Source organism: Astatotilapia calliptera, chromosome 9 (assembly GCF_900246225.1).
Source record: "Astatotilapia calliptera chromosome 9, fAstCal1.2, whole genome shotgun sequence".
Lineage (NCBI taxonomy): Eukaryota > Metazoa > Chordata > Actinopteri > Cichliformes > Cichlidae > Astatotilapia > Astatotilapia calliptera.
This window is the reverse complement of record NC_039310.1, coordinates 20,996,521-21,021,673: the sequence shown is the minus strand read 5'-3', so window position 1 is coordinate 21,021,673 and position 25,153 is coordinate 20,996,521. Positions and strand designations below refer to the sequence as shown.

General features: G+C 39.1%; 2 protein-coding genes across 5 annotated transcripts in view; one reads left to right on the top strand and one right to left on the bottom strand.

The window, feature by feature from the left end:
* The window catches only part of pou6f2 (POU class 6 homeobox 2), an 86,266-nt gene extending 73,032 nt beyond the window's left edge, over window positions 1-13,234 (bottom strand). For 2 of the 3 annotated variants that reach the window (XM_026179873.1, XM_026179879.1), the window contains exons 1-2: window positions 2,926-2,980; window positions 1,052-1,149 (exon numbers count right to left, since the gene is read on the bottom strand). In XM_026179873.1, coding sequence (XP_026035658.1) covers window positions 1,052-1,137 — 86 coding nt within the window. In that variant the 5' untranslated portion in view covers window positions 1,138-1,149; window positions 2,926-2,980. Of the gene's footprint in view, window positions 1-1,051; window positions 1,150-2,925; window positions 2,981-13,209 lie in introns of those variants that run through there. The other variant, XM_026179874.1, reaches the window with a different exon arrangement.
* Window positions 3,038-24,971, top strand: vps41 (VPS41 subunit of HOPS complex). 2 transcript variants are annotated; one of them, XM_026179871.1, is made up of 28 exons: window positions 3,038-3,241; window positions 3,529-3,567; window positions 9,068-9,175; window positions 10,642-10,719; window positions 13,250-13,324; window positions 14,324-14,386; window positions 14,476-14,541; window positions 16,259-16,378; window positions 16,464-16,610; window positions 16,698-16,764; window positions 17,920-18,017; window positions 19,290-19,419; window positions 19,555-19,670; window positions 19,772-19,890; window positions 20,245-20,326; window positions 20,457-20,549; window positions 20,633-20,760; window positions 21,381-21,525; window positions 21,626-21,667; window positions 21,757-21,807; window positions 21,892-22,029; window positions 22,108-22,162; window positions 22,243-22,383; window positions 22,483-22,619; window positions 24,178-24,277; window positions 24,366-24,410; window positions 24,504-24,583; window positions 24,695-24,971. In XM_026179871.1, exons 1-28 carry the CDS (start codon window positions 3,221-3,223, stop codon window positions 24,773-24,775), a joined length of 2,565 nt encoding a protein of 854 aa, XP_026035656.1. In that variant the 5' UTR covers window positions 3,038-3,220; the 3' UTR covers window positions 24,776-24,971. The 2 variants fall into 2 exon arrangements, with proteins under 2 accessions (XP_026035656.1, XP_026035657.1); XM_026179872.1 differs by lacking the exon at window positions 3,529-3,567.
* Window positions 24,972-25,153: the final 182 nt, after the last annotated feature.

The window sequence follows — 25,153 nt, the reverse complement described above, 5'->3', positions numbered from 1 at the left end:
GTTATTAACCAAACTGTTCTTCTGTCTATGCTTTCACTTCATGCCTTTGTGCATCTAAATCTCAACAAGTGCTGTTAATAGTGTTAAATTACTCTCGGAAAAATGCAGCCAATTTGTATTATTTTATCTGCAGCTGATCTAACAGACTGTTATCGGGACTCGTGGGGTCAGGGGTGTAAATATCTGAGACTTGAGATGATTTTTCTTTTCGCGCTCGTTAATATGATCAACAGTTATCCCTCTCTCCTCCACTAAAGCTAAAACGCTCCCCAGCGGACGGTCGGCGGGTCAGTGAAGGCTGAGGGCTATCAAAGCAGTGTATTAAAAGGAGCTCTTTGAAGCTTGTAAACCACAGTGCCCAGCAGGTCCACAACAGATAGACGCCTCTGATTGGTCAGGTGTGTGTGTGTGTGTGTGTGTGTTTTCTGCTGGATCGATCCACCGAGCTGACATTCTGGAGCATCAAAGCTTTCGGTGCACTAATCTGACTCCTCCTATGAGGGCGAGGGTTGTTTTTACTATTTTACTTTTTTGTCCATGAGGTGCTTAAACTTTAGATGGGGCTCTTGCATGTTGCATGATGGGAGAGCGGGCAAAGCATATGTTTTGGAGGTTTGAAAGGGAATGAAAACAAATCAAGCTTGGATACTGTATTTATCGAGTGATAAATAATGCAAAACTATAGAGAGAGAGATGGAGAGAGAAACAGAGAATCACAGGGCCATCCATTGGGCGTACCACTGGCAGCAGCAGAGGAGCGACACCGCAGAGATTCACACACTGCTGCTCCTCAAAGTCAGTTTCCCCTCACACTGTCTCTGGAGACCTGCGCCACATACACACTCATGAAAGGTGTGAAAATCTGATTTCCCAAAAAGGATCGGTAATTCTCTGTGAGGGTGGAAGCCGCAATCAATAAATCATTGCTAAGCAGATTGTAAAGAAAAAAAAATTATTCCCCCTTGGTATCAGTGCATTAGGATTCTCCTGAGGATGGATGAGGCAAGACAGGGGTGTGAGACAATCTCAATAAAGAAGAGGCAAATCATACCTTTGGCATTCATCTGGACTCAGGCAAGCAGCTGTCAGCAGAGTGACGGAGGACCGGGCGAGTCGACCAATATCCGAAGCCACCATGTTCAGAGAAGTCTGCAAATATATAAAACAAATAGCCTAATTATTACTGGAAGTCTTGCTGACTGTGTTTGCTTTATTAGTGAATGCACATTCCTTTATTAAGGCAGGCATAGGAAACAACCTCAGAAAAGTACTGTACTTTTAATTGTATATAAATCTACCACAGATTTTACTTCAAAAAGAGGCACAATAAATACTTTCAGCTGCTATTTCTCATCATAATAACGCACAATCTGGATGCAATTACTGCTTATTACCAAGTGGACAAAGTATTCATATTCTTTACCATCAAGAGTAAAGATGCACCCATATACATATTTAGCTTCCTTCCTACAACTGTAACACTGCTAAACACCATGTGACAGTAATTATGTACAACCCTCATGTGCAATATTCCACTACCCAATTCCACATCCCATAACTCGGGACATACCTCACTGTGTACATTTTATAATATGTAAAATAACTCATGTAAAGTGCACTTTTGTACTGCTCAGCTTCACACAATTACAACCCTAAGGCATATACATTACACAGACAGATGCACAGCCTGTAAATAAATAACTCATGTTCAGTCCAACCATGCAATATTAAGTCCCAATACTTTTTACTCTTTAATGCTTGTCAGTAAATGTTGTATTTTATATTTATAATATTTATATTATGTATTTATGTAAAATGTTTATTTTATCTAAGCTTTTTTTCACCATCTTAGCAAGTATTACCTGATTTCGTTATGTTTGCTTAATGATAATAAAGTGTCTTGAATCTTCAATGCAGTCTTGGCAGTAAAATGCATATTTAAAGTATCAAAATATATATAATTATAATTTAATATTCTTCTGAAACCAGGGGACTCAAACAATAGCTGAAGGGTTAATTTAGCCACTACGTTCAGACAAATCTGGACATACTTAAATCGAATAGTCTTAATCATTTCAGTTAGTGTTGTTTGTCCTGTTTTATTCAAATTGTCTTAATTAAGACAAAGAGAGATTGTGAATGAATTTAAAGTCTTGTAAGTTATCATTTTGAGATTATTGCTTCATTTAGTGCTCAATTATTAGAAGAACATTTTGTGTATTTTACCTCACATTCTTCTGTATATCTGGCTAGTGGCAGTAAATAATCAATATAAAAGGGGACAATGTGTACAGTAAATATTTTTGCCTAACAATTCTTGTAATGATACTCATAATTACTTCAGACATTACTTTTGTAAAAACTACTTAATTATAAGTAATAGTATTGATGGACCTTAAGCAAAAGTAGCATGTTTCTGCTGTTTGGAGCTATTTTTATTATTTACTATAAATGATATAAATTTCTCCTCTAGGGAAAAACTACACTATTTGCCACTGATATGTTTCAGACAATTAATACAACAAATTAAAATACTCAGCTGTATACAAGGGGGTGGATTTAGCTGGCTCCTTTTAGCCTCTTATTTGAATACCTTTTAATGACAGCAGAAATCAGCCTTTTTATCATCCCCCTTGGGGAAAGTTTGGAGGACTTTTAGTCCAGGTTAATTTATTGTATCTGGCGACCGTTCAAATTTTTAAGGTTGGTCTATTAATGTTGTCAGTGAAGATGTGCTTTATGGTTATACCTAGCTTTACTGCGGGTTATTTGGCTGCAGTTTCAAGACTGTTAGCTTCAACTGAAAAAAAAGACATTTTCTTCACAAGTTTGCCGTCTGACACTTAAGAAAAGAGACACTTGGATTGTTAAAACCCAATAAAACTTGCTACAAGTATTTGCCACGAAAAACATATGAACTGTCACCTGGCATCGTTTTTTAAATAATCGTCTCCTTTTATTCTGTCGGAGTATCCGCGTTGTCGTTTCTCTATCTGAATGACTTCATTACCCATAACGCCTTGATACTCGAATTCAAGTCATGTGATTTAGCTTATGACTGGAAGCAGGTTTCGACAACAAACATCACTTTGCTGTCACGTAACAGCGGGTGTTTCTGAGACGAAACGAACCTTTAGCGGAGATTTAACGGATATTTTAAAAAATATTTGTTAAAGTATTATAGCTGTTACCTTTGGATATATCGCTAAATAATATCACAATGGCGGAAGTGGAGGAGCAGGTAAGCTCAAAATGCTAAAGCTAGCTAGCTAAATGTTTCTGTTTTAAACGCACTTACATCAAAAATGCATTCAAAGTGTGCCTGTGAGAGCTGTCTGCTGTGGTTTCATTTGATTTAGCTTCTCATCAAGCCATTCTCTGCTTGGAAAGCTAACATTTTAGGTGCTAATTTAGCTTTGCAGTTGTTTGGTATATATTTAATCTCTAAATAAATAGTCATGGCCTTTGAAACCAAGCTTTAACATTAATATATTTTTTTAAAGCAACCCAACATTTTTCTGCTTTTAGGTCAGACATCCAAGTGAGGAAACCACAGATGAGTCTGAGGTAAGAATCAAAAATACCTCATCATTTTAGCTCATCTAAGATGAATTTATTTTAAGAAATCTTGATATATATTTAAAAATAATAATAACTGGAAAAAATGGACTTGAATGTGTCATGCAGTTGCACCAGTATGTCAGTGTAGACATGCATCACCAATAATATACTGTCAGTGACAGAAGTGTTCATATTTCTGTCAGGTTTGGATGCTTTTTGAAATCTCTGCCTACTGAAGGGGCTGTAATACATAACATAGCCTTTATCAGCACAGCTTGATCCCTAAAGGATCTTTGTCAGGTTCTGAGAGGTGTCAAACACTCATGAATTACATATAGCTTTCCAGATCCATCAATATTATGACTGAACTCTGGCATGTTACAGTACACCTGTGCTTCGGAGGATCTCACATGGGCTGAATAAAATATAACATTACACATCACGCTGACAGGAAGGAGAATTTTTCTTCATCGGTAGCAGAGGATGGAATCATATATAAGATATATGCTGCATTTTGGACACCTGCACCTTTCTCAAGCTACTACTTTTTTTTCTCAAGAAAATAAACCAGACTTGTAAATAGTGGTCTGTCTGTGCACCATGTGTTCAGTAGTCATGGACAAACACTCACTGGACTGTGGGATTGCAAGTCTCCTCTGAGTGGCTGCTGCAAACAGGTGATTATTTGCTTACAATATTGCAATATACTGTAGCTGGCTGCTGTTGTTACCAGCTTGACAGCAGCCTCGCTAGATGAAGGCAGCGAGGGGCTGTTTGCTCTACACTCTACTAACAGAAGAGATGAGCAGGGTAACAATCTGTCTGAGCAGTGGCTCTGGAAAGTCAGAGGCATTCTCTTCATCAACGTCATGATTTGGTTAGATTAGTCTAATTTGTAATAACATAATACAATAATAAGCCTGATTTGTAAGTGCTTTTTAGTATGCTCAGCGGATCAAACCCTTAAAACGATAGATTTAAGCAACATATTAGTTGACTGATTGCACCAATTTCCCCCTCTTTCTGCCTCAAACAGACTAACATGGTTAGATTTAACAGCTACAGCGTTCCCCTTAAAAGCAGACAAATGGGCGAGTCTTGCTTGAACCTTGAACATTAAGCTAGATGATGACACGAGGAGTCTCATTTAGCTCAGCTGTCAGTAGATGGAGAATATGGCAAAAATGGTTACAAATCAAAAGAAACCCCAGCAGCTGAAAAACGAAAGGGTGAGTTCCATAAAAGCCTGTCAAAAAATGTACTTTTGTGGTCCCGAAAGCACATAAAAGGTAGAGAATGAAGGGTAATAAATGGAAGAAAAGACATCGTGCATTGTATTTTTAGCAACTTGCTGGACCACTATAAGGCTCTAAGTGCTCTACATGATTCTGCCACTCCTTTAGAAGCAAATGAAATGGTTTAATGCATATTTTAGCTTAGTTTAGTTTTATTCAGTCATCACATATTGCACAGACAGTGTAAACAGCACACAATAAATCAGGATCTCTGCACCATGTAGTGACTGAACAGAATCAGGCAGAAGCAACGCTTCTGTAAGCCTAGACTGCGATCTTTTAATTCCAGAAAGAATAAATGGGAACAACATAATCATTCACACCCTCAAGTGTCAATAATTGATGATGTCTTTGTGCTACTGTTGGAAAAGAAAAAGCAAATTAATTAAATTCATTTTAGCAATTTTCAATAATTTAACCTCAACACTAGAAGTTCACTTTGAGTACCAAAATCTAAAAGCTAATTTGTTAAACAGCATTATGAACACACTTTCATTTTATGGACAAAGGACCAAGCTGATGTCAGCTGGGAAAACAATTTAAGCAAAGTTTTTATAGCATGTTATATGCTGGTTTCATAAACGTAGGTCTTTGGACACGACCCATGCAAATCAGGAGTTTGGTGGGAGTGCCACCAGCATGCGTGCTAGGATTGAAATTCATAAATGCAGTTAAGTTCAATATAGATGTTGATAATGACATCAAGACAGCCACTGTTAATATACTGCAGGTTGCGAGACTGACAGGAAATGATGATGTATGAATTTGACAAGTCTATTACTGAATTTGGGATCGTGGGCAGTATAAAACTGCCACTGATGTTATGATCAGGATAAAGGTATGATCTCCAGTTATTTAAAAACAAGAACAGTCCTGCAAACAAATGGGCAAAGTTAGAAAACATTGGTTTCAGAGCTGTAAAGAAATGGCTTTAATCCACCCAAGTGGACTGAAACAAGCAAATATAATGATGGAAAAAAATTATTACCAGACTCTTGATTTTGTTTGATATAGGCAGGAACCCACGCAAGCACTGAAACATACAAGGTGTGCTTAACTAGGGTACATGATAATGTTAACTTTGTGTATTTTATCCTGTACATGCCCAGGTGTGACATGTATAGCTCATTAGTTTGTGTCTAAATGCTACGTTTCTGAATGCCATAATTCATCGAAGATCATATTTTTAAATGTAAATTGATAGTTTATATATGACAGTTGTAAAACTGTTATTACTGTGTAACAGTGTGTCATAAGCACCTTGTCCTGAAACTGTTTGGTCAAAAATCTTCTTTTAGTGATATTCGTTCCCTTCTTAATCAACCGGAAAGAAACAAAACAAACAGCAAATGAGTGACTTCGGTTTGAATATTGTTTGCATTATTTTAAATAAACTGAATCATTCAGTGGATCAGTGTGAACCTAATAACCAGCCGTGTTAATAATGCATGTGGCTGTTTTCTGTAATAATGGATTGAATTTGTTTTGTATTAAAGGTCAGTCCTCGCAATAAGAAATGTGGGAAGTGAGCGATATGTTACGTAATCTTTTAATATACCCAGTTGATTACTGTTATTAATTATTTATTGTTGTTAACATGCAAAAAATGATAACGAAAAACCTGTAGCAGTGCGTCTTTTCTATCATAATTTATGATCAAGCACAATGCCTAGAAGCAGAAATACTCAGTGAGGTGGTTTGACAATCTTGGTGGAGAGCACTGTGTATGGCCTGCTGTGTTGAGTTGACTTTAAAGGCTGCAGCATGTGATTAATATAATTTTTATATATACTATGTGTTGATCTTTCCCTTACTTTGCCACCTGTGTGTAAACTGTGTTTATGACACATGATGATTTGTTGTTTGTCTTAATAATACTGGGTACACGCCTTCGTTTCTCCAACTAGTGTGGTCCTCGCTGTGCAGTATATTTAAAGCTGAATGTTTCCCTTCATGCTCTATTTTAACAGCCAATACTAAAAGAAAATGGCAAAAATGGTTACAACATCAAGGCCAGCTGAGTAGTTGACAAAACAAAGAGCAACTTACAAGAGATGGCAAAAGTTTTAAAATGGGTAGTTTCTCTGTGGGGATGAAGTTTGCCTTTGTTGTTTGATACGCCTTTGAAACCCGTGACAAATGCCCTCGCATCAGAAATCTCACAACCAGAATACACAGGAAATAGCCTAGATATGGCGTTGTTGAGTGGGAAAGGATTGTTTTTGAAAATAACATTTTTTCCACGCTATTGTCCCCCACCTCCAACCCAGTAGCACATAATGGCAGACAATGTTTTGAGTTGATGCACCCTCTGGGCAGCCACAGACTGTGCAGCATTGGTTATAAACTGAATTATGAGTAATATTCAGGCTGTGACTGGCCGCAAATGTTGACTCAGGCTGGAAAGTGTAACACAGTATAATACCTTAAGTTTGCTTTATGAAAAGACTATAAATTCATGTATTTCACTGGGGATGAACAGTGTCATGAAAAGATGTTGCTTTTATTGTTTTATCAAGCATTTCATGCAAGGTGATGGAAATTTTGTCTTTGTGCATACATCCCTCTATACACATATGTTCATGTACACAGGCTTCAAAAATGGATTAATCACAGTTATTGGAGACTGAAAGCTGCAATAAATGCTGCTGAAAGGAATCCCAGTTATGCTTATACAGTAAATTTGTGCATTACCTGCATATTAGAAATGGATAAATAGCAGTGAATTAAATTAGATCGGTTAAAGCAAAACTGCCAAACATTTGACAATTTTGTCTGCTTTTAGGTTCTCCAATGTGAGGATCTTATTCATCATTTCATCATTAAGTATAATGTAATTCAGTGATTGAAATAGCTGTTGTTATAGTGTTGTCATATTTTTAACTGTTTTCTCACTTTTGATGAACAGAATAATAATTCAAAGTAAAAAAAAAAAACCTGATTGGGCTACAATAGAAATTTTGGGTGTTTGTGTCATTTTGTTGTTATTTATTCCTCCAATTGTACCAAGGGAAAAGGAATAAAAGGAAATGCTCTTTATAATAACTAAAAAAAAACATCATTCAACTCTTTATCTCAGTGTCTTTTAAGGGTTAGGTTAATATAACCCTATTTGGCTTGAAGTGGCATATAATGATAATAAGATGATTATGTGATTATAGTGAGATAATGATGTGTGGGAAAGAATATCGGTGCATCTCTATTTTAAATGAATATTTTATTATTTTCAAATTGAATGAAGATGAATGTGTTTCCACGTAATCATCGTCTCGTTCAGCTATTAGGAATTCATGCAAAAACTAATAATTTGCAGCAATTTGTTGATCGGCTGTTAGTACTTCATTATGATAAGTGTGATAAGTGATAAACTCCAATTCTAATCAGTTTAGAAAAACATTAAGCAGGGATGTCACAATACCAGAAATTGAGTAGTTCCAATACCAAATGTATTAAATGATTCTCAATGCCCATTTAAATACCGTGGTGAAAATAAAAGCAAAATTATTATTTCATTTACTTAAACATAAACTGCTTTATAAAATTCATTTCAAATTGTGTTGGCAGGTGACTTGCAGCCTATGTACAGACTATGATATCTATTATTTTATTTGTATCTTCTGAGAAGCACAGGTAAATTCACTGACCTTCAAGTGATTTTGCTTACATTAGTCATATCACTATAACCAAAACAAGTATTTAACCATTTTTGGTGCCCTCTTGATTGTTTTTGTAACAGTGACATTCACTGTTTCTCATAAAAACAAGCTCAATTTGTCTTCTAGAGTAATGATGTGTTTCTCCTCTGTTATCTTAGTTCACACATCACTGCATTTGTTTTCTGTCAAAAAGGATAAAAATGGTGTAAAATGGTCTTTATGTCTGTTGGTATTGTGGTGCACATCTTTTTATACCCTTTTGTGTGCTTGCATAAAAAAAGATGCAAATCAGGGACTCGCGTGTAAAAATGTTGCTCCATAGAGCCCCTAGTGGTCAAAAACTAAATAAGGCACCTTTAAGATGTAACGTTGGACAAATAGGGATTTTTGTCATATTTTGTAGCACGTGTTTCATAAAAATCTGATTTTAATATACAACATCAGGTTGGGTGGAGATTTTGCATATTTCTTTTCACTGCAGTGATGATTTGGGGGGTTTTAGGGAACAAGAATAGCGGTTGGAAAATATCATTAAGAGACTGCTTTCTTCACCAGGAGGAGGACAGTGAGGAGGAGCCCAAGCTGAAGTATGAGAGGCTCTCCAACGGGATGACAGAAATTCTCCAGAACGATGCAGCCAGCTGTATGACCGTCCATGACAAGGTAGAGGTTATGATCCACCACCCGCAGGGGCATTTCCGTGTCAGGTTCACCCATCTCGCGCAGACATTTCACATTGTTTAGGTACACATTTGAGAGACGTCAGCTTCAAAGGTGGATTTCTTCCCTTCTGTTGAATCTGTAAAGGCAGACCCATTATTTTCTCACCTTCCCCTGCTTTTCCCTCTCAGGGAGGTGAATCAGAAGGCATCAGGCACCATTGTCTTCTCCTCTTTTTATTCCCACTCTTACATATTTTTTGCTCCTCGTCTCCCTTTGTTTTTTAAGAGGGCCACTCTCGGCGAGATGGTTAATCATCGTGGCACCAGCGGCACACTTGCACGCCTGAGCAGAGCAAAAGTCATACCCAGTTATGTCTCCTCACCTGATGTTTTATTAACCACTATTGATGTTCGTGTATTTGTTTGTACTTTGAGGATTCTGTTCCCCCTTTTTTCCTTCTTTTAACCTAAAAACAGCAACTGTGCCACAGAGAGAGAGACTGCTTTGCTGAAAATTAAAATTTGATCTGACTTGTCTTTCTTCTTGGGATTTCTATGCTTATGTACTTTTTGCCATCCAGCTACCTGTGTGGTCACACCACCACTACCCTCCCCCACCCTCCTCTTCTGTGGCAAACTCCCACAACCCTAAAAGCCACCGACAGCACATACTGCCTTATGTTGCCTCATATTTTAAGTGTCTGAATCGGAATTTCATTTGAACAATTCCATTCTGATAAATCCCTTTAAAAGTCGCTCCGCCTCACAAGGTTGAACCCTTTATTTATTTATTTTTGGTTATTTTATTTGGGGAGATTGCAGGGGCTCTGTCTGACATGCTCAGCTGTGCCTGTAAATATAAGCATTTCATTATAGACTGCACTGAAGCATGCTGGCCTCGCCGCACATCCACATGCTGGTCTAGAAGGGAGGGGGATTAGGAGGAGGGCATGGAGCAGGGGCTGGGGTGGAAGAACACACACTTAATCTAATGCCAAAGCCCCCGGTTTCTATAATTTTTTTGTCCCAGTGGACTCGTGTACACACTCGCACGCACACATACATATGCACACGTGCGCTTCTGCCGAAGCACAAGACACGGAAACCAGTTGCTGCTCAGTAGAAATAATAGCCTTGTGCTGGGCAGGGAGGTGATTGGGTTGCATGGGAAGAAGTCAGATGTACAGTGCATTTATTATGCTTAAGCATTTTAATTTGAGGGGAAAAAAATGCCATTTCACACTGTCTGCTTTAATAAATAGGGCTTTTCCACCCCCTGCAATTTCACAGTTTTGCCTCCAAGCCCACCCAATCCCCACTTTGCCCATGCCACTGCAGATCCAGGAAATATTTTTTTTATCCTCTCCCACAGCCGTCATAAACACAAGATTTTTTTTTTTCTGGAAAATCTGGAATTGATTTCAGGTGTCTTCTGGTTTAATTTACATTACATTTGTCTCCTTTCAGTTTCTTGCCTTAGGTACTCATTTTGGAAAGGTCTTCCTGTTGGACATCCAAGGAAATATTACTCAGAAGTTTGAGATTGTGAGTACATTAAAATGCTTTGGGTTACATTAACCAATTACTTTAATTTAAAACACTTTTTAGCCTTGTTAGCTCAGTGGATGCAATGAGAGTCTGCTGTTTATGTTACTAACTACATTATATTGTTGTTCTATTTGTTTATCAGTTGGCAGTCATGGTCCCGAGAGGAAACGTTTTAATAACGCTGAGATTTCTGTAACTTTAACCTTTCATCCAGTGATGTCATCAGTTAGAAATCTGAATTTACTTTCTTGTGTAACTAAATACCTGTAAAATCAAAGTGATACTCATCTGCTGTACTTGGAATTCAATTCTACTTTTACTCCAAGACATATTAAACACATGAAATAAAGAATTGAGCCAAAAAACAAACATGTTAAAATAAAGTTAAAAAAAACTAGGGGCGACCGTGGCTCAGGGGGTTGGGAAGCGTATCTGTAACCGGAAGGTCGCCGGTTCGATTCCCGGGCTCTCTGTCCTGGTCTCTGTACCCTACCGCCTACTGGTGTTGGCCAGAGGGGCCGATGGCGCAAAATGGCAGCCTCGCTTCTGTCAGTCTGCCCCAGGGCAGCTGTGGCTACAACCGTAGCTGCCTCCACCAGTGTGTGAATGTGAGAGTGAATGAATAGTGGCATTGTAAGGTGCCATGAAAAGTGCTATATAAATCCAATCCATTATTATCATTATTATTATTTATAAAATAGCTACTTTCCTGCCAGTGTAGACAGTTGTTTTATTACGAGCTCTGAGAGTATGTGTTTAGACTGAAGTCTTCATTCCTCCATGCATTTCCTAACCTGTTGGAGCTCCAACATTTTAGTAGCTGCTGTTTAAGATGTATTAGCTCCAACATGCTCAGTTCAGTTTCACTCCTGAGTCATGCACACCAGCACACATCAATATGTAAGAGACATCAGCATTAGTAATTCAAAGCAGCACTATAAATTTTCCTTTAGCTTTTTAAAACATGAAAGAAACATGGATATTCCAGAGCAATCAAGTACCCTGCACACTTGTTAATAACAAAATAAGCACGTCATGCTTTGTTATCATTCTTGACTCTAAAAGGAGCCAGAGTTTACCAAAGAACATCATTAGCTAATAAATAAATGGTAAATGGCCTGTATTTGTATAGCGCTTTACTAGTCCCTAAGGACCCCAAAGCGCTTTACACAACCAGTCATCCACCCACTCACACACACATTCACACACTGGTGATGGCAAGCTACACAAATAAGATAGGAAACTGACAAATTAGACCACAAACTCATCAAGAAAGTGTTTACTGAGGTCACAGCTCGAGGAAGCTTACGACTGGATAACATAGATTTTTGCAACCCCATTTTTAGCCATTGTTTTTAGTTCTGCTGTCTTCTTAAACTGTATTTTGTTATATGAATGACGCAGAAAGCTTTAGTAGTGAGACAGACAGTGCTGTGGTCAAGACTGATACTGCTGTTAAATCATTAAAGGTCTAAGTGGAGTATGTATGGAATCATAATAAAGGTAAACACTGAGTCGCAAACCACAACTGGCTGATCAGATACCCAAAGAGGTTTTTGTTTTTGTTTTTTCATTGTAAAAATGCAATTCTCCTCCTGGCTGATGAAACTTTTATATTCCTGAAAAAAATACCTAACAGTCAACAGTGTTAACTCGGGCCCTGCAGACAAAATAATACAGTTTAGATCCCATGTGGAAGCAAAAGGAGATATTTTGAGATTTCACGTAGTACCCTGAAGGAAGATTTCACACCCAGAAATGAGCTTGCCTCTCTCTAATTTACTCCTACTATTTTACTACATTACTTCCACTGATCTGGAGGGAATGAACTCTGAACAATAATTTAATTTACAAGTCAAAAAAACAAAACCAAAAAAACCCCCCCAAACAAAACAAAAAACAAAAACTCAGTAATCAGGGCTGATTTGGTAGGCAGGGAGGAGTGGGTTTACATTACTGTACCTGCACTCGTGTTTCCAAATGTCGTGCGCCTGCTGAGCATGTTGATTCAAGTGCTACTTACCAGAGAAACTTACTGCCAGTTTTTAAAAAAAATCATAACCCGAAACAGTGAGGTTGTTTCACAGAACAGGAGAGACACAGCTGTGCTCTAGCTGTTGGATTTAATATGATTACCAAATAGCTGAAGCAACTGCTTTGGAAAAATTGGAAATCTATGATAAGCAAAACAACTTCTTTCCTCTTCAAGTCTACACTGAGGCACCGTCCTCACTTTAGGGACGTTTTTAAAGTAACATTTGCTGTAATTTATGCCATTTAGTTGATCCTTTTATCTTAAGAGCCCTAAATTTAAAAGCATCTGCAGCAGAGGGACCCCTAACATTTTCAGTATTAATGCACTCTCTATGCATTGACACATATGGGACCATGCATCCATTGCCTTTTTTTCTTTTTCCTGGCATTTCACTTAGTTGGGGTAAAATGTCAGCTAGCAACATTTGGCCATCCACTATGATACTCGCCCACCTCTTTAAAAAAACGATGCCGTGATATTGTGTCTCCGCAGAGTTCAGTGAAGATCAACCAGATCAGTCTGGATGAAAGTGGAGAGCATGTGGGCATCTGCTCCGAGGATGGGAAGGTGAGATCTCTCCACTCATCACCGCTGGCTAGTGATCTCTGGGCCTGCAGCAAAAAATGAAATCACCAATCAGTGCTTCTCATCTTTCATAATTCATCCTCTGATTCATATAAACTCGCCTTATCAGCCTGAAACTTTATCATAATGATTTGGAACTAGCAGCGAATTTTTAGACGGCACTTCCTCCGCACTCGGTGCATTAACCTGGAGTTTTATCTTCTCCATATCTACACATAAGCCCCATATTTTTTTCATGATGCGGGAATTTATAAAAAGCTTGTAACAATTTTGAAGCGTGGGGAGGGGTGGGAGGGAAGGATTGCACTCAGATCCGTTGAGCTGTCAGTCAGCCATCAGCCCATCTATGGATACCCTCTCCATGTTCTCCACCTTGCTGTTATCTTGTCTCTTCTCATCATTACCACCATCCTTCATGGATTTTGCAGTCAAGATATGCTTTCTGATATCGCCCTCCCCCTGCTTCCAGCACTCTGGTGGCAAAAACAAGATCTTGTCGCGCAAAAAAAGTGGAGCAGACAATTAAAATCAATGCTATAGCAATTGTTTGCCCTCACCAATTCAGCTGGCTGATAATCCTTTGAAATCTAACTTAATCCTTAACCACTGCTGCGGTTCAAGAGATGAGATAGCGTCAGAGTTTTATATTATTTCCCCATCTTTTTTTGGTGGTGGTGGGGGGGCTTCAGGTAGAGGAAAAGTGGGCGTCATGTACTCTAATGGTACATTAAAGGCTACTGTAGCCAACTGAGGCTGTGGTCAGTCCACGATTAGGATTTCTGCTGTAAACCCTGCAGGGTTCGAAGAATCAACTGGCCCCACTAATTGGTGACCCAGCGGAGAAGTAGGGAGCCAATCAAAAGTCTTTTCTGACCACACTTTCCCCCGCTGGCCTCTGATAGTTGCAGAGGCAGCAATTAAAGGAGAAATTTTGAGTTATTCACCTTTGCTTGCTGTTCTGCTGCACCGTCTCTGTTCCAGGTTCAAGTATTCGGCCTCTACACAAGAGAGGGCTTCCACGAGAACTTTGACTGTCCCATCAAAGTAAGTTTTTCTGCAGACTTGCAGTGTTATAGGATGGAAAATAGAATGAATAGATTTCGCTCTTCTAAACTGTTAAACGTTCTTCACAGGTGGTCGCATTACACCCTCAGTTCACCAGATCCAACTATAAGCAGTTTGTCACCGGGGGCAACAAGGTAGGTTTGAGTAGTACTTTTTGCTTGTGCGCTTGTTACACCCACTTTTGTTTTGTTTTTTTGGGGTTTTATTTTTTTAAAACCGCCATTTTCAAGACATTTCCTGCCGCAATAATGCGTCCTGATTGTGTCCGGGTGAAACCGAATCCTGCACACTGTCTCGCTTTGGCTCGGCTGAGGGCGACGCGCAGGCCTTTGTCTGGTGTGAAAGGCTCTTACTTTTCTGTCTTTTCGCTGGAGTGCTCTCGGGAGAGCTGCCCATTTTCACAAAGTGCTGTTCGCTCAACAGTGTTTGAAAGGCAATGCTTCACAAGCACAGCAAATAGATGTCATTATCAAGAGGGTACATAGTCTTAGGATTTCCAGGCACATATGGTGATCTCTCTCTGGAAGTTGCCTCCGCTGGGTATGTCATCGCGGAAGGTGAAAAGCATATTAGACATTAGATTTGTCATTTTCTGTTTTTTTTCTTCATCTTTGAGGTAAAAACAGCTACCTACTAGCGCTTGCCTATTACACTACTACAAGCTGCACCGATGTGGCGCCATTGCACAAACCACCTATAAATAAAGTGTGCTGACATTTATACAACAGGGGCGAGGAAAAACTTTTACCACAAAACTCCATTGTTATTGTTACTTTGCTATTTTCTTTCAATTGGCACTGATTTCTCTCAGTTCCAAGTTGTGAAGGCCTCCACAAGTTGCCTGTGATGAAAATCAATACCCCTCAACGGGAGCCACATTCTGTCAAAGGAAATTCAATTTTGTTTCCCCAGTTCTTTTGTCATATCATCTTTTTGTCGAGCAAACTGTTTATTAACATAGGCCAAATGTTGAATTAAAGAGCCTATACAAATTTCTCCCGGCCGCCTTGGTAATAATATGCACTTTTGGGGGGCTTTTTGTATCACTTTATATAGTGAGAACCGCAACAATGCAGGGAATGTGAACGACTTTGTCCTCCACAGAAGGTGCGGTGCAAGGCCTGAAAACTTAACTTAAGCTTTAATTCATGAAATAGCTCTCAGGGCTGTCAATGCCACATTGCATTGTGGTTAAAAGCACACAAGCCACGCACATCACTCAAAGCTCTCTCGGAGCTTTCACAGCTTTTTCGAGACGGCACAAGAGTAAAGATGGTGCACGCAAAAAGTAATGAACTTACTTATTCGTGTATCTTAAATTGTTATCCACGGCAGCTTATGTTAGTGCCGTGTATCCATGTTATGATGAGAAGGATTCATTCATTCATTCATTTGGTTATTTGTTCATTTTCAGGCACAACAAATACCTATATTGAACATAAAATGTACAAAACAAAAAACAAAAATTGCCTGAAAAAGGAGTGGGACGAAGAAAACTTATGTATTAAATCAAAACTGTAATGCCTCATATTTTCAACACCATCTTCACAAATGATCTCGGCCATGTGGATGTTTAATGTTTTCGTCCACCAGTAGAGCTGGTGAAGCTTCTCCCTCAGGTTGACTCACGTTGAGCCATCCATCTTTATTTTCTTTGTGCTTAAATGCTCCAAAGTGGGATTAAGTCTGCACATGTGGAGGAAAATAGGGCTTTACTTCATGATTTTATCAGACATAGCTTCCTAACTGCTTGTTCCAGTATAATACACTGTTCATCTACTGCCCTCTGTAGGCTGGGGTGTAATATTGCACCCTTGAATTAAATGTCCTTACTTTTTTCCCCCCTTCAAGCTCCTTCTGTATGAGAGAAACTGGCTGAATCGCTGGAAGACTTCAGTTCTACATGAGGGCGAGGGAACAATCACTAATATCAAATGGAGAGCTAACCTGATTGCATGGGCCAACAATGTGGTGAGATCTCCGCGACAGTTAAGCAAACCCCGATCCTTCTGTATGCACAGCTTCGTATGTAAAAATGCTGCTTGTTTACCTTCAGGGAGTAAAAATATATGACATCAGCACAAAGCAGAGGATCACCAATGTGTTGAGGGATAATGTGAGTTTGAGGCCCGACATGTACCCGTGCAGCCTGTGCTGGAAGGACAACACCACTCTCATTGTCGGCTGGGGTTCTTCCATTAAGGTTTGCTTTGTTTCCTGCTCGTGTTAATATTAATCACAGGCGCCGGCTGTGGCGTGCGTTCAGTCTAATCTTCTTATTTCTCTTCAGATTTGTGTTGTGAAAGAGCGAAATCCAACTGAAATGAGAGACCTGCCCAGCCGCTATGTGGAAATAGGTACAGAGCACCCCATTTCGTCTTCCACATATGAGACCACTGAAAAATGTGCACACTCTGAGTCACAGAGTTAATGAAATCTGTGCACTGAGTAATATTTTTACATAAGTTAGAGATTGCAAACGTCCTCTGTGCCTCGTAATTTAGCTCTAATTTTACATATCGTTGAAATCGTGTGGTTACGATATTGATCATCCTAGTTAATCCTATATTATTGATTGTGCTTCTGAGGAAAACTTCTGGCATTTATGTGCATCGTACTTTAACACATACCTCTCAGCTCAGCGTTGTTGCAGACCAAAAACACTCTCATGGCAATACTTCTCCGATGGCAGCAGCCTCTCTTCAGTTTTATCTTCTCGGTTCTTTTGTCATCTCTTTGTAAATCAATTTTTTTTATTAACATGGCCCAAATGCTGAATTAAAGAGCCCTCTCTTGGCGTCCTTGGTAATGTTAAGCGCCTTGAGATGACTGCAGTGAATTAGCGTTATATAAATTAAACTTAATTGAATTGAAAATGGAATTTTAGGTACTTCTGTGGGGCTTTTTGTTTCAGTTTATATAGTGATGATTGTAAAAATTCAGGGAATGTGAATGACGTTGTTTCCCAAGGCCTGAAAACTTAAATTGCAGTTCATGCTCCTCTGGCAAGACAAAGGCTCACACTGCAAAAACTTTTTGGGAGTGGCTTGGTTTTAAAGCTTGGGGCTGATCGGGGCACAAAGTATAGATGTAAATATGATATTATGGGAAATTTCTACCACGTCAACTGCAGAAGAAGGCAGTGCTGCAAGAAGAAAGGGTCCTGTTGTTCAGATGGCTTTAGATAAATTGAAATGGCGCTCAGGTTCAGTCTGTGCATACTTTTAAGATGGAAAAACAATTCAATGAAATAAATGCATTTCATCTCCTTTTTCTGCTTTCTAAAGTCTTTAACTGAGAAACAAAAAAGTTTAATAGTTGCTTACTTTAGTAGTTGTAAAGCTAAAGGCTGCGTTATGCACGTATCCTTTTAAGTTCAATCGATGTATGAAAACAGAAGGACACTTGCGTATAACTACACAAAAATGTGAGGCATTAAAGGGAAGAAATATTTCACCTTGTTCTCACTCACTTTCTTTAAATGTGGATTGTTGATATTTTGTTTCTTTTAGTTTCTGCTTTTGAGACCGAGTTTTTCATCTGTGGGTTGGCACCACTGGCAGATCAGCTGGTCACTCTGTTCTTTGTGAAGGAAAACTCTGATCAAATGGTAACAATATTTTTTCTTTTAACATACAAGAAAGTCAATAAGGTGTTAGGCATTTTTTGTGCATCTTTGCATCTGTCTATGACACTGGATTGTAAATTCAACACTCAAGATGGAAGTGCATACTTTAAGCTTTAAATCAGTGGGTTTTCCAGAAAGGTTGTATTACTGTTTTATTCATAGTACCTAATTTTCAGAGTGACAGCGAGTTTCATTGCCAGGTGAGGCCTGTACCCCTCATCACTCCATGAGAAATTAAGCAGATAAAAGATCTGTAGTTGATTCCAAGCGTTGAACTTTTATGTGGTATCTTTTTAGTGGAATTCTCAATATGAAGTCCAAAGATGTGCCAAAGTGGTCATCATTAGGCTAAAAAGCAAAAACCTTAGGAATAACTAAATTCAATCTGGTTCATTCTTAAAAAGAAGGAATCCACTGTCCGGCTGAGCAGCACCAAAAGGCTGAGAGACCAAAGAAGACGTTGATGATAAGTTATTTCTATGGTTATGAAAAAGAACTTTGCGACATGTAACCATGTCGGAAACACTCTCAAGGCAATGAATGTGTCGTTGTCATGGTCTACCATCAAGAGATGCCTTCATGAATGTAAATATAGTGTGTTTACAACAAGGTGCAAACCACTGGTTACACTCAAGAAGAAGGCCAGATTAGACTTTTTGGAAAATATCTAAAAGAGTCATGAAAAAGAAATGGAGGTATGAAATCAAAATGAACTTTTACCAGAATGATGGGAAGAGAAACAACTCATGATACCAGATACCAGATCATCTGTCCAACACGGTGGAGGCGGTGTTATGGCATAGGCATGTATGACTGCCAGTGGAACCAGGGCACTAGTGTTTATTGATGATGTGACTGCTGATAGAAGTAGCAGGATGAATTGTGAGGTGTGCAGGACAACACTCTATACTCAGATTCATTCAAATGCTGCAAAACTGATTGGAGAGAACTTCATATTGAAAATGGACAGCGGTCCAAAGCAAACTGCAAAAGTAACCCTTCTTTTTTTTTTTAGTCTTTGACTACAAAGGATTTTTACCCAGGTGTTAAAAACAATCCAAATTTTTAAAATTATAATTTTTGTTTTACAATTACTGTTGATTGTATAAGAATAGCTGTAATTTCTAAACAATTAATGCAAAAGTTTTTGTTAAACCCTTAAATTAAAGCTGAAAGTCTGCAAAAGTGTGCACAACAAATGTGTAGGTGTTCAAAAACCTAAGTCAGATATAAAATCATTACATATGTTCGCAGGATGAGGAGTTATGTGCGCGGCCTCGTCTCGACATCATCCAGCCTCTCCCCGAGAGCTGTGAGGAGATCTCTTCAGACGCGCTGACGGTGCGCAACTTCCAGGACAATGAGTGCAGAGACTACCGCCTCGGTGAGACTGTAAAATCTGCTCCCAGAGAAATGTCACGCTGCCTTTTACTGCAGCCTGATTTCATTATGCATCGATTATCAAATGTCAGCTGTAATGTGGGAGTACGCAGAGGAATAAATGTATTTTCATCAACAGAGCATTCAGAGGGAGAGTCACTCTTCTATATCATCAGTCCCAAAGACATCGTTGTGGCAAAGGAGCGAGACCAGGACGACCATATTGATTGGCTGGTCCAAAAGAAGAAATACGAGGTTTGTGTTGTTGAATTTCATGAGGGTTGCTAAAGGTTAACGGCTGCAAGGTCAGAGTTTGATTTTGTGTCCTGTTACTGCGCTTTTAACCATGACATCAGGAGGCACTGATGGCCGCGGAGATTAGCTTCAAAAACATTAAGAGGCACGACGTTCAGAAGATTGGAATGGAATACATCAACCACTTGGTGAACACGAGAGACTATGACAGCGCTGCGAGGTAAGTCCTGCATGTTTGCAGGTGAGCAGTGTTGGCATGAGATATGTAAAGAACAAGATAATGTTTTAGGAGCTCAACCAAAGAAAGTGCTTAAGTCCCTCAGTGACTGCTCTAAAATTTGGAGGTGATCCCATAGAACATAACGCTTTTTCCTAATTTGTGTGACCCTGACCTTTGACTTAGAGCTTGAAGTATTACAAACTAAAATGTTGTATCTTTATTCATATAATTGGACCACTTATGCTTTCTCTTCAAAAGACCAAATGTAAAAATCAGAATCTTCTTTTTATCATTTAAATGATTCAAGTGTTTTGTTTTTAATTTAAATGTATTTATTTATTTACTTTTATTCAGAAAGTGTCAAAAGGTCCTGGGGAAAAACATGGAACTGTGGGAGAATGAAGTGTACAGGTTCAAGACCATTGGACAGCTCAAGGTAGGTTTTAACGGCTGTGCTTTGAAGGCATCACTAAAGTGGTTATAACGTTGCAATGAAGTGCGACGCTTGCCCTGTGGAAAGTTGTGTCTCTTATGCTGTATGTGGTGCCACTTCTGTCATGTTTCAGGCCATCAGTCAGTATTTGCCAAGAGGAGATCTGCGTCTCAGGCCGGCCATTTATGAAATGATCCTTCATGAATTCCTGAAAACTGACTATGAGGTAAGTTACACCCCCACCCGTGTGCAGTCTTGGCGTGATGAACGTACGACGGCTGATAGTGCGTGCTGCTTTTTTCTGTAAAGGGTTTTGCCACCCTGATCCGGGAATGGCCGGGAGATCTTTATAATAACATGGCCATCGTTCAGGCTGTCACCGATCACCTGAAGAGGGATCCCACCAACAGCACGCTGCTCACCACGTTGGCTGAGTTGTGAGTGGTCTTAACTTGAATATTACTTGAATATTGAATATTGAATATTACGGCACGGAGGCTAAGTTTTTAGGAGCGATTCCATGCGTGTCATTCAGTCTGTAAACACAATGAATTCTCATAAAACTTTGTAAGGGTGTAGATTGCGGTAATGTCAACAATCCATTAATATAACTTAGAAACTGCTATGGTTACACCTGTGCTGTGTTTTCTCAACATATACAAAGTACCATATGAAGATTTGACATGACATGATATTTTAAATCTTAAAAACGTCTTTAAAACATCACTTTTGACCTCTGACCTGTTCTTCAAGGTTGATCTGAAGGTCAAAGTGATCATAAGGCTATACAGAGCTATTTAAAACTATATTCTATATTTCTTACTTTTTGTATTAATAACATATAGTATATAGAATGATATATTTGGACCTCTGACCTCTTCTTCAAGGTCAAATAAGGTGAAATTTAAAAAAAAATGTCTTTCATCTTTAACACTTTGCTTAAATTTCGACTGCCTTTGTTTATATTGGCAACATTTAGGAAATGATACTGGTATATGGGGATTTCAAATATCATGTTAAATTTGTTGTGAGTTGCTGGTGTTCGATGCTGTTTCAGGTACACCTACGACCAGCGATACGACAGAGCCTTAGAAATCTACCTGAGACTGAGGCACAAAGATGTTTACCAGCTGATCCACAAACACAACCTTTTCTCTTCCATCGAGGACAAGATCGTACTCCTCATGGACTTTGACAAAGAGGTAAAAAGTCATCACCGACTGATTTCCCCTTCATTTGTTACTTATAGATGTTGTTCTTATACATTTAAACCATTTAAACTGTATGACTTCATGTTGTCAGAAAGCTGTTGACATGCTTCTCGATAATGAAGACAAGATATCAGTAAGTACCCCTGAATTCTTTGAATCTTCTTTATCTTCCTGATTTAAACAGATGATTCTAAGTGATGGATTTTGTTTTGACTCCAACAGATAGACAAGGTGGTGGAAGAACTAGCAGACAGACCTGAACTTCTGCATGTGGTGAGTTATATTTGAGCACCTTAGGTTACTGAATTCAAAACAGATGTTATAATGCAGGGAGTTTGACCAGCCTTTTGCCCACAGTACCTCCACAAACTGTTCAAACGGGACCACCACAAAGGCCAGAAGTACCACGAGAGACAGATAGGCCTATATGCCGAATACGACCGGCCAAATCTGCTACCTTTCCTGAGAGATAGCACCCACTGCCCTCTTGAAAAGGTACATGTCATCCAATCATAAATTCTCGTCTTTAGAAGTGAAGTTGGGTAACATAAGTCATTTTGTTGACCTCCTTAGGCTCTTGAGATTTGCCAGCAGAGAAACTTTGTGGAGGAGACAGTTTTCCTGCTCAGTAAGTGTTGATTAAGGATTAAGATTCGTACTCTCATTTGAAAAGATAAGGAAGAAGCTAATCAGACATGTTTCTCTCAGGCAGGATGGGAAACTGTAGACGAGCCTTGCAGATGATCATGGAGGAGCTGGCAGATGTTGACAAAGCCATAGAGTTTGCTAAAGACCAGGATGACGCAGAGCTGTGGGATGATCTCATCTCTTACTCTATTGACAAACCACGTATGTCACCAAATCTCCTATCGAGTCAGTCATGGTAAACCTGTGCATCAATAAATCTGAACTTTAGTTATCTCTTGCTTTTTACTTTATTTACTCCAGCATTCATCACCGGTCTCCTCAATAATATCGGCACTCATGTTGATCCTATTCTGCTCATCCGACGCATAAAGGAAGGCATGGAGATCCCAAACCTCAGAGATTCCCTCGTGAAAATCCTTCATGACTACAATCTACAGGTCAGACATGCGTCCCGGAGATTAGCTTGAAATTTTTTCCACACCCTTCAGCCCATTTCAAATTTACTGGGCCGTTTATAAGATAAAGGACATATGCTTTAATATCTTAAGAAATAAGTGAAGGAAATTTCAACAGTTCTTCTGTTTGTCCACATTTTGTCAGTCTGCTTTCTCAAAGAAATACATTGCCACAACTCCTTGGCTTACCCATCTTACTTTGGTGTGGTATGGAAAGCTGAAAGTAGTTCTGAAAAGAATGCAATCTATTCTTGACAACTCGCATCACAATGCTTCTTGGTGCAAACTACAGTATGTCCTCCTCAACTTTAAACTCTGCAAAAGCCAATCACTAGTCCGGATTAGACCCCTTGGTAGGGCAATCGTGATTTAAGATCCTATCGATCATTTAAAGCTTAAAAGACAGTTCTTTTCAATAATATAGTTGGTTCTAAGATCAAGGGACATATACAGAGTATAAAGAGATATAAAACCAGAGAGACATTTTAAATATGTTTGAGTTAAGTTGCAGGTGTAGTCATTGGAGGTTTTAATAAACTGTCTGACTGCAGTGCTGTGAATAAGTACAGCCTGTAGAACCACCTTTAACATCAATAAGTTGAAGTAATTGTTTTCTGTTTAACTTTACCAGTCTCTCACATCATTGTGCTTGAATTTTGACCCACTCTTCTTTACAGCGCTGTTCAGTTCATTAAATTTTGTGGGCATTTGTTTATGTAGAGCTCTTTTAGGGACTCACTGCAGCATGTCAGTCAGCTTGAGGTCTGGGCTTTGAGTGGGCCAATGCAACACCTTGATCCTCTTCTTTTTCAGCCATTCTCTTGTAGATTTGCTGCTGTGCTTGGGTTCATTGTCGTGTTGCATGACCCAGTTCCAGTTGAGCTTCAGCTGTCAGACAGTTGGCCTCACATTTGACTCTGGAATACTTTGGTTTACAGATTAGTTCATGGTCAAACAATGACTGCAAGGTGCCCATGTGGCGTGCCCATGTGGCGTGCCCATTTAACACGCTAACAGAGGCCCGTAGAGTCTAAGATGTAGATATTGGGTTTTTTGCTATTTCTATGTGCTCTGTGGAGCGAATTTGCTGGGACGTCCAGTCCTGGGGAGATTAGCAGCTGTGATGAATGTTTTCCACTAACAGTAGAATGATGAATCTCAAATCTTTTGGAAATTGGTTTATAAACCTTCCAACACTGAACTTTAAGGTCATGATTGTTGATGTCTTTCCTCCTTGGCATTAACTTACATTAAGCATTAACACACCTGAATGCTCCAGACCGGCAAACTGCTCAAACTTCTGCTTCTATAGATATGCTCACACTCACTGATGATCAGTTAATCAAGTGAGTTTGATTAACAGCACCTGGCTGCTCTCTCATCTTCTTAATTCAGTAAAGATGTATGTTCTTTTTCATATGACTATACTGTTAGAATTTAATTTGACCTCATTCGAGGGTGGTTTTAAATTGCTCAATTCACCGATTTCTGTACCTCTTATCCTGTTTGTTGACAGCTCGTTTGATTTCTTGTTTCTAAGATTCTTTTAAGGGAAGGCTGCAAAAAGATCCTGGTGGCCGACTCCCTCTCCCTGCTCCAGAAGATGCATCGAACACAGATGAGAGGCGTCAGGGTTGATGGTGGGTGCGCTTTGGTGTTCGTGCAGCTCCTTTTGAGATTAGCTATATTAAACTGGACTCTTAAGAACGTTGCTGCTTTTCTTTTCAGAGGAGAACATTTGTGAGTCATGTCATGCTACAATTTTACCCTCAGGTGAGTCATGTAATGTAGGTGTATTCATCTGTTTTTAATGTTGTATTGCATTTGAAAACTCTTCTTTGCCAATTTTTGCAACGTGTGTTTCAGACATGGCCAAAACCTTCAACGTGGTGGTGTTCCACTGCAGGCACATGTTTCATAAGGAGTGTTTGCCATCTTCAGGAACAGTAAGTGACATCTCTATATGCTGTATCACTCTTTACACATTGGTGCTGGGGTATTTTATCTGAGAAGCTCAAATATGACTTCCTGTAACTTTTCGCTCTTTCCTGTCTCAGATTCCCGGGTTGCAGTTTTGTAACATCTGCAGTGCGAAGAGACGAGGGCCGGGAAGCGGAATACTTGAGATGAAAAAGTAATAAACGGTGTACTTAGAGTCTTATTACTGAACTCTCATGTCAACTCAGCGCATTGGTCAATAAATATTACTTCCCTTCAGTCACTCTACTCTAAACTTGCAAAAATCATAAATATTTATGTTTGACTGTCTCTGTACATTTACGTCTGCTTGCTTCTGTTGTGTGTGTGATAACCTGTATGAAAATTAAAATGGAATTAAAGCAGTTTGTGGTTTGTGTCTGATAATTATACACATCTTTGTTAAAATCCACTTCAAGCTAATTGGGTAGAAATGTATTCAAAGGTAGAAGATGGCTGCCACTCCCCGAGCCTGATTCTACAGGAGGTTTCTTCCTATTAAAAGGGAGTTTTTATTTCCCACTGTCACCAAGTGCTTG

What these genes read in the sequence shown, in the direction of transcription:
- vps41 (XM_026179871.1), top strand. Translation starts at nt 3,221, where the DNA reads ATGGCGGAAGTGGAGGAGCAG. An exon ending in TCATGGACTTTGACAAAGAG is followed by an intron (nt 21,526 to 21,625) that starts GTAAAAAGTCAT and finishes TCATGTTGTCAG; the next exon opens with AAAGCTGTTGACATGCTTCT. An exon ending in GGAGACAGTTTTCCTGCTCA is followed by an intron (nt 22,163 to 22,242) that starts GTAAGTGTTGAT and finishes TGTTTCTCTCAG; the next exon opens with GCAGGATGGGAAACTGTAGA.